Source organism: Mustela erminea, chromosome 9 (genome assembly GCF_009829155.1).
Source record: "Mustela erminea isolate mMusErm1 chromosome 9, mMusErm1.Pri, whole genome shotgun sequence".
NCBI lineage: Eukaryota > Metazoa > Chordata > Mammalia > Carnivora > Mustelidae > Mustela > Mustela erminea.
Window position 1 is genome coordinate 57,217,053 of NC_045622.1, and position 14,596 is coordinate 57,231,648.

A 14,596-nucleotide genomic window follows, 5' to 3' on the forward strand; every position below is an offset into this window, starting at 1 on the left:
TCTCCCTCTCCTTCTCCCTCTGCACTTCACCCGACTCATTCTCTCTCTGTGTCTCAAATAAATAAAATCTTAAAAAAAAAAAGTTCCCAGATATTAGAACTAATTCATGGGATCCAGGCTCTCTGGTATGTGCACTCATATAGATCTATTCAGCCTAATTTTAAGTTAAATTAAATTAAATCTTTAAAAATTAAATTAAATCTTCCTCCTCCCTGGTCCAGCACCCTCAAAATCCATTCCCACATGTATTTGCCAGATTTTATTGATATAATTTGAGAAATCTCTTAATTCTTTTAGTGGGAAGGCCTTGTGAATTTGACTTCCTATTTGACCATTAGGCATGCTGGGGTCTGATTCTGGTTGTACTTACGGAGATAGTGAAGTCAGTGTGATTGGGCATAACGAAACTTAGTTTCCTCTTACCAGATGATTCTCAGGGGGACATCTTTACATGGTCTTCAAACAAGAGAAAAGTTATCCCATTAGACAGGAAGGGATTCCTGTAGTAGCTGGCTACTTTTACTGGGAGGTTGGGATTGTGACAGAGATCATTAGTTGCCTGCTTGTTTAGATAGCTTCTGACATGGCTCTCAGTGATCCTTGTCTTCTGATTCTCATGTCCTTGTATAATCCCCTCTCCTTGAGTGTGGGAAGGACCTAATAACTTCTTCTAAGGAATAGAATACGGCAAAAGTGAAGTGATGCCATTTCCAAGGTTAGTTTATGAAAGACTGACTTCTCCCTTGCTGGCATTTTGTCTAGCTCTTCTTATATGCTTTCCTTTTTGGAGAGGCCCATATGGCAAGGAACAGAGGGCAACCTCTGGCCAACATCTGGTAAGGACTGACCCCTTCAGTCCAGCAGTTTTGGAGGAACTGAGTCCTGGTAACAACCATGTGAGTGAGCTTGGAAGCAATCTTTCCCTGGTCAAGGTTTCATTTGAGACTGAAGATTTGACCTCTTGACTGCAACCTTATGAGAAGCCCTGAAGCAGAATGTTCAGGTAAGTCACATCTAGATTCATGATCCACAGATATTATGAGATAATAAACGTGTGTTGTTTTAAGCTAATAAATTTGGCGGTAGTTTGTTATGTAGCAGTGGATAACAATACAACTGCCTTCTCTCCTCAGCAACAAAGACTCTACTAGGGACAGGGGAATACTAATGTGTTCAGTTAAAATCTTGCCCTCCTAGTCCCCCATTAAGTTTGATGTGACTAAATGACTAAGCTCAGGCAAAGAAGTAAGTGGAAGTGTTGTATGGAACTTCCAGAAGGTTCCTTATAGGGAGATGTCTCACTGAGAGATGCACTTTTTCTTTTCCTTTTTCCTCATTCTTGCTGCCTAGAACATGGATGTGATGGCTGGATCTCCAGCAGCTATCTAGGACATAAGAACCTAAGTTAGAAACCCCACTCTAGGAAATTTAAAAAAAAAAAAAAAAAAGGAAAGAATGAGAGTCCTTAATGCCCGTGGAGCAGCTACACAAGCACTGGATTCCTTACTTACCTTAAGTGAAGAAGAAATAATCAATTATTTTGCTTACGTTGTTGTTATTTTGGATTTTCCCTTATGCGCACCCAACCTAGCCCTAACTTATAGAGAGCTTAGGTTTCTCTTAGCCATCCAAATCCTTTAATCATGATTCCCATCCTAGCATGTACCTCTCCTAAACCATCTCTAACTCTCACACAGGAGCAAAGGTTGAGTTTGATTTTTACCCTCTTTCATTCTCTCTCTAAGCTTTCCACAACTCACAACTCCTCACAATCCTTGAATTCCTCATTGCCTTTATACCAATCCCTGACAGTCCCCCAAGTCTATGCTTTTTATGGCTACTTAATTCCAGGTGCCCACTGGTAATAAGTTGATGAACTATTTTGCCATTCAATAATACTCCGTCTCCGACTTTTTACTGCCTTTGGTCCCGACCAGGCAGCACAATTATTCGAGGATTCCAACAGTTCTGATAGTCTGATACTCTCAGCCAATCTAATACCAATTTCTATATTAGAGTCATAGTTACAAGCAACAGAGACTAACTCCATCTTATTTAAACAAAAAATACATTTATTAGGTATTACATTTATAAAAGATATTAGATATCTCAGAGAATTACTGGAATGACTGGAAAACCAAATATAGAGCCACAGAACTAGAAATACTGCCCTAAGTTAAGCTGCTTTGTTTTCTCCATGTACACAGCCTTGCCACCTCTGCCCCTTGCATAGCTGATGTGGTTGGCACTGAACCCTCACTGCTGCCAAGAACAAGCACTGTAGGGGCCTGCTGTCCTAGAACTAGATCTTGCTGCAAAATTTTGCCCCTGTAGAGAATTCTTGTGGTCCATGAGTCCTCACTACTACGGATTCCTTAGTTTAGTCTGCGATGAGTGTACATGATTGGCTGAGTCTAGGTCAAATGTCTGCATCTTGGTTGTAAGGGAAGTTTAGAAAGCAAGTCTGGCATCTGTTATATGGGAATTCCCCTAACTTAGAAAGTGGTTTCAGATGCCAGATGCCAAAAAAAGAATAATGAATTTCAACTCTTTCCTGCTGTCAGGACAGAGTGCCAAGAGTGCCAAGAAGGACTAGGAGAATCACACTTTCCTAATTTCTCTGGATCTTCCCAAATATCTCCATTTGAGCTACAAGACATTCACTGATTCCTAATCAATACATTCACTTTAAGGGGTGGCAGAAAACTTGACTAGAGACAACCTGCCAAGCACATGATTATCCTCTTGCTGCAGCCTCCGATTGCTGGCCACAGGCAGATGTTTCTTTACCAGAGTTACAAATTGTCATGCTGTCCCTCATCTACCTGTTCCCTCTTGACGCACCTTCCTGAGGTGGAAAATGTAGACAGTACACACCAATATTTTACCTTTTTCTACTTAACCCTATGATGTTGCAATCACAGGGCAAGGGAAAAAATTGACATCAAGTTCTAAGAGACACATGCAATAGTTTTTCCAGCTACTTTATTATCACCTAACGAGATCGTATCATTTCCAGGCTCAGGACTGAGACAGCCTCACTGCCTCCTATCCTACATCAACAGGGCCAGTTCCATATTTTAAGAACTGCTCTTTGCATCATTCCATACCTTATACCAATTTTTTATTTGAATATCTTTATTTGGAAGTGGCAGAAATCCAATTTGAACCAAATTAAACACAAAGAAGAATGTATTGAATAAAAAAAAATCCATTGAAGGACTGAACAACTAATTTGCAAAAAGAGTAAGGATGTCTTAGGAATCACTGGAACTAGGCTCCTAAATTCTAACATGAGACTCTTTTGCTTCAGCTTTTTATTTATTCTTTCTTCACTGCAGACCAATGGCTACAAACATTTCCTAAGATTTATCTTTATAGCTTTAACCATTCAAAAGAGAATGATTCATTTCCCAGTTAGGAAGTAATGATGAGGGACACCTGGATGGCTCAGTCGTTAAGTGTCTGCCTTGGGCTCAGGTCACTGGGATCAAGCCCCGCATGGGGCTTCTGCTCAGCGGGAGGCTTGCTTCTCCCTCTCCCATTCTCTCTCTTTGTCAAATAAATAAGTAAAAAAAAAATTTTTTTTAGATTTTATTTATTTATTTGACAGACAGAGATCACGAGAAGGCAGAGAAGCAGGCAGAGAGAGGAGGAAGCAGGCTCCCCGCTGAGCAGAGAGCCCGATGTGGGACTCGATCCCAGGACCCTGGGATCATGACCTGAGCCGAAGGCAGAGGCTTTAACCCACTGAGCCACCCAGGCGCCCTAAATAAGTAAAATCTTAAAAAAAGAAAAAAAAAGAAGAAAAAAAGAAGTAATGATGAGGAAATGTTTGTTGACCCATCTTTGGACAAGTACCTATATCTGAACCAATTATGGCTGAGGGTAGGATTATGTAAGAGCAATGATTCCCTGGGTAGCCATGTGGATGGAGGAGACAGTTCCCAAGAGAAGAGTTGTGCTGGGCTGACCACACCATAGATATCCACTATGGCGGCCCTTAGGCAGGTCCCTTCCCACACACAAAAACTTGGATAAGTTTGCCAATGTATGGCATGGTTCAAGCCTTTTTTCCTTCTCCACCCTCCTTTTTAAAAAGATTTTATTTATTTATTTGACACAGAGAGAGAGATCACAAGTAGGCAGAGCAGCAGGCTGAGAGAGAGGGGAAGCAGGCTCCCTACTGAGCAGATAGCCTGACGAGGGGCTCGATCCCAGGACCCTGAGATCATGACCTGAGCTGAAGGCAGAGGCTTAACCCACTGAGCCATCCAGGTGCCCCTTTCTTCTTCCCTTGTTAAAAGAAGAGTCAACTCACCTCACCATCTAAGTGTCATTCTCTTGTCCAGACAACTGAAACATTCCAGGGATTACTTCCCGCGTAGACAAGTATCCATGTGCCCATTAGAGTAGGAGATTCTTTTGTCTTTGTTTTTGTTTTATAAAAATTTTATTTATATATTTATGAGAGAGAGAGAGAGAGAGCACAAGCAGGGGGGAGTAGCAGGCAGAGCTGGCAGAGGGAGAAGCAGGCTCCCCGCTTGAGCAAGGAGCCAGATGTGGGACTCAATCCCAGGACCCTGGGATCATTGCTTGAGCCAAAGGCATCCCAGACTAAGAGATTATTAAAGAAAGCATCTAGAATTAATTTATTACCATGTGTCTAGTGCCTCATGAAGTTCTACCATAGATCAGACACTCAAAAAATATTTCTAGAACTGGATTAAGACCCTCCTTCATTCTTCAGAGATCCTTGATGGCTGAGCATTTGGGTACCTGAAAAGCACTAATGCTAAAAGGTAAAAACAAAAATAGAAATTGGTAGTACACTGGGTAGCCCAAGGTACTGGTGGGAAGAAAAGCAAAGAATGGTCCAAAGAGTTGTCCCCACAACAGGGAGATGAACAAGAGATTAGTTCTGATAGACAAGTTGGGAGGATATACAGTTGATGTGTTTGCCTCTAACTCTCTCTGGAGCACAGAGACATGGCAGGAAAGAAGAGGGATTTGGAAGAAGGATGCTTGTGGAGTTGGTAGATAAATAGGGTGGAGGGGAGTTCAAAAGTCCTCAAGCAGGACCTGACAATGCATTAACTTTCTACTGATAGATAAAGTCCCTTCCTTATTAGAAGTTAGACATGGGGATGACTGGGTGGCTCAGTCGGTTAAGCCACTGCCTTTGGCTCAGATCATGATCCCAGGGTCCTGGGATGGAGTCCCACATTGGGCTCCTTGCTCAGCAGGGAACCTGCTTCTCTCTTTGCCCCTGTCTGCCACTCTGCCTGCTTGTGCTCTTTCTCTCTCTCTCTCTCTCTCTGACAAATAAATTTTAAAAATTAAATATTTTTTAAAAAATAAAGAAGTTAGACATGAATGTGTGATCACAGTTGGCATTCAGTCATGGTTACGTAATATATGACACGAGGATATGGCTTCAGAGGGTGAGAAGATGAGTCTCCACGGTAAGGAGTAGCCACTGCTCCTGCCACTTCCCCATGCCAGAAAAGGGCTGACAAGGAGGGCACTGGCTTAATAAATTAGCACGAGGACACTTACTGAGCCTAGGTAAGCCTTACTCAGAGTTCGGAGGGGAGGCTAAGGTCAGAGAGTACTTGTAGAAGTGGGAATAAGGTGGTAGTACCTTGGAATTCCCAGGCTACCATTCTCCAAGTGACCACAGGCAGAAAAAGTTCTCTAAAACATGGGTCCTTCCTCACCCATTCTCATGGCAATTCCACCATCTAGGCTCAGAGTAAGTTAGTGTCAGAGCAGAAGGAAAAATACCCTCCTCAGGTTCCTTTTGGTATGCTGGTCCCTCTGGGGGACTGGCGGGGGGGGGGGGGAATCCTCCCGCTTTGACACACTTCCACTGTTTTTAGTTTAACTCTTTCTACAGAACCATTCCTTGGGCCTCAGCCTCTTCCTCTGCAAAAATTAAGAGGTCAGGCTGGGTAATTCTGCTAGGCCCTGATAGCCTCTGAAATCTTGAGGGTAGAGGTGGATGGTGTGGTGCAAAGATAGGGGTTTATGTCCAGAGCCTTTATCCAGGTATCAGGTGTAACAAATCAGAGAAGCCTGACCAGAGTGTGGTCTGGGTCTGTGAGTCACCCAGGGCTCAGTCAGCTGGTGAGATGGAGAAGGGGGTATGTGGGTGTGACGGTGGTGGTGCACAAGCGGTATAATAAAAAACCATTTATTTAATGCTTACTATGTGCCAGGTACTACTCAAACACTTATGTACTTTAATTCATCTAATCATTAAAATAAACCCGTTTAAGGTGCGAAAACTGAGGTAGAGAGAGGCTGAACGACTTACTCTAAGTCATAAGCCTGTATGTGGCAGAGTTGAAACCCAGCAACCAGGATCCAGAATCTGTCATCCCTTGTGGAAGTGAAGACATCATGCTCAACACAGACATGTCACAGCAAGATTGCTGGACAGTGTTTTGTGCTAGAGCATCTTTTGTTCCCCCAGAAGTGCACACATTTGTGGGAGAGAGTTTCAGTTAGGATGAGCTCCCCACATCAGGTCTCAACCACTGGCCTCTTGAGTGTGAGGTCCTTGCAAAGTGTAGCCCACTCTGTTTCCTTCTTCTTTTATGGTGAGTTCTCAGGGAGCCCTCTTTCCTGCCCTGATCTCTCTCTCATACACACACACACACACACACACACACACACACACACACATACTGCAGCGTGCCTTCCAAAGTCCCCCCACTTCCACCATCTGGAAGACCTGAACCCAGTAGTAGACAGGGTTCAAAGCATTTTTCTGGGCGGTGTCTGTTTCTATGCCAATCAGCAGATGCAAATGGCCGCCTGCAGAGAAAGGAACCTCCAGCTCCACAACCCTGAGCCATGGGAAGGTCAGTTGGTGCCCTGCTAACCCTGTAACATGCATGTAAAAGCAACATTTCTAATCACCACTACCATAATTTGACTACCTGTAACTGTGTCAAGCATTCACAGATTACATATTAGTCAGAACTTTTAGTTGCAAGAGTCAGAAGCCTAAACTTAAAGTAGTTTAGACAGACAGGGGAATTTTTTGGTTTAATGACGAAACCGTAGACATAAGAGGGATGGATCATGGACTCAGAGACCGCTGGAACCAGGGCCTCTTTGCCTCCCCTCATATCTCTGCTTGGCCCTGACTACAAGCTTCATTTGCTCCTTTCCTTCAGTTTTATCACTGGAGAAGGGATAAGGCCTCCAACAAATTCCTCAGATGAGGGAGGACTTTCTTCCACCCAGAAGGTTGGCTCAGAGGAAGGAAGTTTCCTATCCCTGGGGAATGAGGGAATGAAGATAGGAGGGTGATCCCTTTCCAGAGAGTGGAGAGTAGGAATGAGAGGATGAGGATTCCGTCCCCAGAAACAAGGGCAGGTATTCCCCAGCACCCGGCTTAGCTTTCATTAACTCAACAAGCAAATGTGGGAAGACCTGTGGTGTGCAGAAGGAAGGACTAGACACTGTGGTGGGGCTGGGAAGTAACAAGGCTGTCCTGAAACCTTGCACTTTTTTGCAAATATCGGTGACCAGGGTCACCAGAAGAGAGGGAGGTATTATTATTATGGGACCCTCAACAGAGTCTAGGGGCATAAGGGAAGGCTTCCAGAAAGCAATAAAGTCCATGTTGAGACCAGATGGGTAAACAAGAGTCTTCCAGGTTTGGAGGTTTGAGGGAGGTAGGGGGGCAGTGGAGTGGGGTGGGGAGTGGAATGAACATTCCAGCCAGAAAGGACAGGACTACAAGACCAATCAATGTGTGAGGGCTTCAACGAAAGCCACAGTGAGGGGGAGGGGGAGGCAGGCCAGAGCACTGGCACAAGAGGACATTGTGACCAGAATGAGGGCTGGGATTTGATCCTGAGGACAATGGAGAGCCATAACAGTTCTGAGGAGAGCATTTCCGAGTTCTCGATTCTGAGATCCCTTTTTGGGCTCCCTGCAGACGATGTGTCAAAGGCGAGAGGTACACTTCACACACCCATGGGGAGAATTTTTGAAGCAGTTTTGCTGCCAGTTTTAGAAGTCTATACCTAAAAAGTAATGAGAAAAAACACTTCAAAGAACCCCCCTGGCATGGAGTAGTTACAGAAGATGGGGATAGGTGATCCTTGTGTGAAGAAAAGAGCTAGTGGCCCTTGAAGTGGATGACCTGAGGGTGGGCGTGTTCCCTATAGTGGGGAATTGGGGAAAGGTATTCCCAGAGACCTTCTCTCATCCTGCAGAGGCTTTGGTAGTAAGGGGCCACCCTCCCCTGGCTTCTGGGTCTTCACTCTCCCATCTGTAGGACCTACCAAGATTTGGGTGGAGGAAGCTGGGGACTGGATGGGAGAGCTGTCCAATCCACCTCAGGTGAGCTGCAAGGGCAGAAACTTCTCTTTTCTGTTCTAGAAAGGATCCTGTGTTGGTTTTCTCACCATGTGAAGGCCAGAGGCTGAATCTGCTGAGGGTCAGGCTTGTGGCCAGGTCCAGATTGAGGCTACGTAGTTTTCCTGGTGAAGAAAAAGAGAGGTGCTGGGGTGGGGAGGCTGAAAGAGAGTGTGGAGGTCACTTGGTTCCTCCCGATCTTCTGATCCTGACATTCATCACATACACACACTCTGTGCCAAGGGTGCTGGGGACCAAATAAAGGGTCACACTGGGGGATGGTGGGCAGGGAGACAAAGCTGGGGAACTGGGGGAGGGGAGAGGCAGGCTGGGCCCTGAAGGTGTGGGCAGTGTTGTGTGGCCAAGTCAGGACAGAAGGATCTGGGCTGCAGAGACCCTCCCCCTAGGCAGCCTGGCCTGGTCTCCACCACAATCCTACCGCCCCCTGGGCACTCCCACTGTGGGGCTCAGCTCTCCAAAGGCTTTTTCTCTCAGCTCTGTTCCTCCTCCGTCTGTCCCTGTCCTTGTCACTCTGAGACCGCCTCTGTGTATGTGTATGTGTATGTGTATGTGTATGTGTATGTGTCGTTGTATGTGTCTCCTTGTCCCTGCCCTGTTTTGTCTCACCTCTTTCCTGATCTCCATCTCAATACTTGTTTCGATCCGTCTCACCCCCGGGCCTTCTCGGTCTCTACGCCTGCCTCACTCTCTTTCTCCATTCTCTGCTCTGTCTCTTTCTTATCCTTGTTTCCTCTGTCTCTGCCTTGTCCCCATCTCCATCCCTGTTTTTCTCTTGCACGCGCTTCAGCTTTGTCTCCATCTCTGTCCCTGTGGACCCACTTGCCCCTGTCTCCAATCTCTCTCTCCTCCATGTCTCATCCTTGTCTTCATCTGTGTACCTGTATCTTTCTTGTCTCTTTCTCCACCACCGTTTCTGTCCCTTTCTCTCCCTGTGTCCTCGCTTCATCCGCGTCCCCATCCCAGGCTCCGTCTCTTCCTTGTCCGTGTCTCCATCCCCCTCCTGAACCGCCTCCGTGGTCCCCGGCGGGAAGGGACCTCGCTGGGGGCGGGACCGAGGGGCTGGATCAGAATAACTCGGTTATCTGGACGAATTGAATTAACTTCTTCACCGGAGCGCCGCCAGGCCTGTCTCCCCTCCCTTCTGCGGGGCCGCAGGTGGGGAGGCCGAGGGAAGGGGTTGGGACCCTCCAGCCTGGCACTGTGCGCGTACAGAGCGAAGGTCTGGTAGGGATTGGGGCGGGATGGGGACTCTAGGCAAGGGGCCCAACACTGCCCCGCCCTGCACCTCGGGAGCCCAAGGAGGGTGGCGGGGACCCTTTGGAGTGGGGGTCTGGGGTAGCTGGGGGTGGGGCCTGGGCCGCTCAGGCCCCGCCCCTCGGAGCTTGCCCGCCCCGCCCCCTCCGCGGGGTCCTGAGCGTTAAAAGGCGCGCGGGCCCGGCCGGGCTGCACTTGCTTTGCACCCGGGTGAAGTGCTGCCGCGACGGGGCGGGCGGACTCGCGGGCGCTCAGAGCCGGCCTCGGGTCCTCGGCGCTAGGCGCTCGAACCCTCATCCCGACCCCCATCCGGCCGGGGACCCCGACCCCGACCCGGCCCGGCCCGGCCCCCGACCCCGACCCCCGGGCCGATGGACTACTCCTACCTCAATTCGTACGACTCGTGCGTGGCGGCCATGGAGGCGTCCGCCTACGGCGACTTCGGCGCCTGCAGCCAGCCCGGCGGCTTCCAATACAGCCCCCTGCGACCCGCCTTTCCCGCGGCTGGTCCGCCCTGCCCCGCGCTCGGCTCCTCCAACTGCGCGCTCGGCGCTCTACGGGACCACCAGCCCGCGCCTTACTCGGCAGGTGAGCCCAGACCCGGCCCAATCCTCCCTCCAAATCCTGCGGAAACCCCAGCCCCTACCCTATTTGGCAAGTGATTGCGACTCTCCCCCACAGCCGCCACCATCCTTGCCCTCCAACACCCGCGGGATCCTCAGCCTCCCTGTAAGACGGGCTTCCTGTAGGCAGAGTTGAGCCCCACCCTCTCATCCTTCCCCTTCTTGTGCTTTTAGGGTCAGGGAAATAGATCCCTGGCCCAGCCCCAGGCCCCTCACCAGGTCCTCCCCTCCCCACCTGCAAAAACTGACCACCAAACCTCTCCATCCCATATCCCTGGAAGATGCCCCCGGCTCAGTCCAATCAGATCCCCATCCTTATCCCCACCCCACTTCATTTCTGACCCCCAGCAAGGGCTCCTGCAGCAGCTGAGCTGCCCAGATGGAAGCCTTCCTAGAGCCCCAGCACCATCAAGCCCCTCCTGCCCGGTTTGGACCCATCCTGCCTGTGCTCAGACCCTCTTGCACCAATGAAAACCCCTCCCTTGCTGGAAGAAAAGAGTGTCCAGGTCACTAAGCCACTTTCATTCTCCTTTTCCCCCTGGAGACTCTCCCAGCTAGAGTCCTGCAGAACCCAGAATGAGCTCCCAACACCTCCAAGCCTCTCAATCCAAGTCCCAGTCTGAACCCTCAAACTCATGGACCCTCTCAACCATCCCCATCTCGGACCCTCTCAACCATCCCCATCTCTCCGGTTAAAGTCCCGGCTGCCCCACCCAATCTCCTTATCTCCTTCCTTCCTGGGAAGACCACTGGGACCCAAACAGAATATTGGGGCCTGAGGGGGTGGGAAGGGATGGTGAGATAAGGACCTGGATTTAGAGAAATGAGAACGAGCAAGATGGAGCCAAAAACTGAAACAAGGATGGGGAGATTGGGTACTCTTGGCCAGATGAGGATGGGGATTGGGGAGGTAGGGTGAGGAAATGAGGATATGGGTCCCCCAGAGATGGAGTTCTGAGATGGGGAGATAGGTGTGAGCAAAGATGGGAAGACTGGGGACCCTGGGAGAAATGGGGACCCAGGGTTGGGGAGATGGAGACAAGAACTAGGTGATGGGGACAGGAAATATGGGAGATGGGGACTAAAGAAGATGAGGAACAGAGATGAGGAAGATGGGGCTAGGAATGGAGTGTTGGAGACAAGGATTAGGGGGAGATAGAGAACTAAGGTTGTAGGACAAAGATGAAGAATACTGGGGACTCCTGAAGAATATGGAGACCTAAGCAGGGGTTGGTGACAGGAATGAGGAGATACTGTCTGAAACACTGTCTGTGGGGCAGGGTGACTTGGATGGGGTAAAAGAGAACACGGATGGGACGAGAATGAGGGAGAGTGGTAGGGCTGGCTTTAGGGGAGTTGCATCACAGAGAGAGGTGCCTGGGAGGAAGAAGAAGGGCAAAGAGAAGGCGAAGGAACCTGGGTGGGGGAAAAATAAGGACCCTTTTCAACGGGCACAAAGAAAAGAATGGTCTGAAAGGGGCAAGCTGAAGAGAGATGTGGATGGAGAAAGATAAGAGGAGAGGACAGATGAAGAAGAATGGGATGAATGGAAGAAGTTCTCCAGAAGAATGGAGGAAATGAGGCCTGGAAGGAGAGAGATGGCAGGGTAGATGGGGCCAAGTCCCTGTATGACAGAAAGTATGAGGCAGGGCTCACAGTGGGCCCAGGCCAAGGAGTTTCAGTTACCCAGCCTCCGCCCACAGCTGGTTAAGGGGAAGACTCAGGATGCTGATGAGACCTGGCAACCAAGGCTAGGGTGGACAGACCAGGACCTGAAACCAAGTGGGCAGACTGACCAAGGTAGAAGCACAGCAAAGGGGAAGTCAGAGGAGCAGGTGGACTGGAGGGAGTGAGGAAACATGGGGAGGAGTCTTGACCTGAGGATCAGATCCTGATTCCCTTGCTGCTGCTCTTGGGCCCCAGGTCTCCCTGCGCCCTGTCCCCCTTCACTCCTGCCGGCTCCACTGAGCAATAGGGAAGATGCTCAATTAGGGGCTGAGGGGAGGAAGCGGGGACTGAGGGGAGGAAGCCGAGGGGCCGGCTCAGGGGCGGGAGACCGCGAGCGATCTCAGGGCAGGACACTGCGGGCTGAGCTCGGGCCCTCACGCCCCCACCCTCGTTGCTACCCCCTCCTGCACACACCCCTAGTGCCCTACAAGTTCTTCCCGGAGCCGTCGGGCCTGCACGAGAAGCGCAAGCAGCGGCGCATCCGCACCACGTTCACCAGCGCGCAGCTCAAGGAGCTGGAGCGCGTCTTCGCAGAGACTCACTACCCCGACATTTACACGCGCGAGGAGCTGGCGCTCAAGATCGACCTCACTGAGGCTCGCGTGCAGGTGCGTGTTTGCGTGTGTGTGGGAGTGTGCGCGTGGAGGAAGGTGGGAGGCTAGTGCCTGACACTTGGGGGCCACTGGACAAAGGGGCCTCGCTCAGGTGACAGGCAGGTGCAGCCTGGAGGCGGAGACCTGGGTCCAGGGGCCAGCATGCAGTCTGGGGGTGGTTGGGCAGGAAAGGATGGACAGCTGTGGGAAGGGATGGGGCCAAGACTTGATAGACCTGAGGTCCTCGGGAGACCCTGGAGGAAAACTGAGTTCTTCAGCCCCACGATTTTCCATGGGTCTCCTTAGTAGGGCCAGGCATGTAGGGGGAGGCTTGGGAAGCATGGAAAGAGGCCGAGTGGGTAGTAGAGTGGGAGCCCCAGGCGGCCTCTGTGCCAAGCGAGGCAGACGAATCCGGGAAAGCCAGTGAGTGCTACCATGTCCCCTCCCCAGCTCTGCAGCTGTGAAATCTCTCCGGTCTCAGGAGGACCCGCCCAGGTGGACTCTGTGGTCTGTCTTACAAATGAAGTACAGATGTTCAGCTGGTCGCCTTTACTGGAGACCCTGAACAAAAGATTTCCCCTTGTGCCCAAAACCCGTTCTCCACCGCTGTGGGACACTCCTGGTGCAAACTCCTGGAGGGAAGGAATTGGGGGCAGGGCTTTGAGTGATGAGGGAGCGAAGGCAGAGTCCCCTCTAGGATACCCAAGAACACTGGAAGCAGCGGGGTGCGGGTGCGCGGGTGAGCAGATCCCAAGGGGAAGACCTAGAGGAAGAGGCAGGTGGAGGAGAAGAGATGAGCGGAGAGGTGAGGGGGGCCACGAACCAAGTGGTGGAGGGCCGAGGGGCCGACGCTCGCTGTAATAATCCTGATCCGGCCCCTTCCGGACTGAGGGTTCACCCGCGTCTTGCGGCCTTGGCCTGACCGGCCCCTGTGCCCGCAGGTCTGGTTCCAGAACCGCCGGGCCAAGTTCCGCAAACAGGAGCGTGCGGCCAGCGCCAAGGGTGCGGCGGGCGCGGCGGGCGCCAAAAAGGGCGAGGCGCGCTGTTCGTCCGAGGACGACGACTCCAAGGAGTCCACGTGCAGCCCCACGCCCGACAGCACCGCGTCGCTGCCGCCGCCGCCCGCCCCCGGCCTGGCCAGCCCGCGTCTGAGCCCCAGCCCGCTGCCTGCTGCCCTGGGCTCCGGGCCCGGCCCTGGCCCCGGGCCACAGCCGCTCAAGGGTCCATTGTGGGCCGGCGTGGCGGGCGGCGGGGGCGGGGGGCCGGGCGCAGGCGCGGCGGAGCTGCTTAAGGCCTGGCAGCCTACGGAGCCCGGGCCCGGGCCCTTCTCCGGGGTTCTGTCCTCCTTCCACCGGAAGCCTGGCCCAGCCCTGAAGACCAATCTCTTCTAGCCTCCGGACTCTGGAGGCTCCGGGCCTGCCCCGGAGAGAGCCCCTGCCCCTCCAGGACCTGACAGAGTCCCTCCCCATTTGAGCGCCCGCCTGGAAGTGCCCAGCTGTCCCCACCCCCTACCGTGTCTGACCCCTAGGTGTGTGCCCTCCCCAGCTCTGGAGACCAAGTCAGGGTCTCTCGTCCTCACCTTCCCCACCCAGCAGAACAGGGTGCTTTTCACTGGGATTCCCCCACCCCCACCCCTATCCCTTCCAGCTTGGCTTTCTTTGGAAACGGGATCAAATAACTGTGCTGGAACCTGAGGGTCCTCAAGTAGAGTAACAGCCTGGCTCCCTCCCCTGGCTCTGCAGCCGGCTGGGTCACTCCTCACCTAAGCGACCAGCCTGCTGCCCCAGCCCCCTGGTCCACCCGCACTAATCGTGGTTGGGATAATCAGCTGCCAGAAGGGTCCCACTGCCAATTCATCCCCTCCCATTCCCAACCAGTCTGGCGCAGAGGTAGGCCTGTTTAGAGCAGGGGGACTGGCTGCCGGGCATCAGGACAGAGGGGTTTCCTCCCCCACCCCTTTTTTTGGTTGTGTTGTTCTTTTCCTTTGAAAAACTTGTA

The 14,596-nt window shown here is 51.4% G+C and overlaps 1 protein-coding gene across 1 annotated transcript; it reads left to right on the top strand.

The window, feature by feature from the left end:
* Positions 1-9,862: 9,862 nt before the first annotated feature.
* PHOX2A (paired like homeobox 2A) lies at positions 9,863-14,540 on the top strand. Its single transcript, XM_032357487.1, has 3 exons — positions 9,863-10,242; positions 12,426-12,613; positions 13,540-14,540. Exons 1-3 carry the CDS (start codon positions 10,026-10,028, stop codon positions 13,987-13,989), a joined length of 855 nt encoding a protein of 284 aa, XP_032213378.1. The 5' UTR covers positions 9,863-10,025; the 3' UTR covers positions 13,990-14,540.
* The last annotated feature ends 56 nt before the right edge of the window (positions 14,541-14,596 follow it).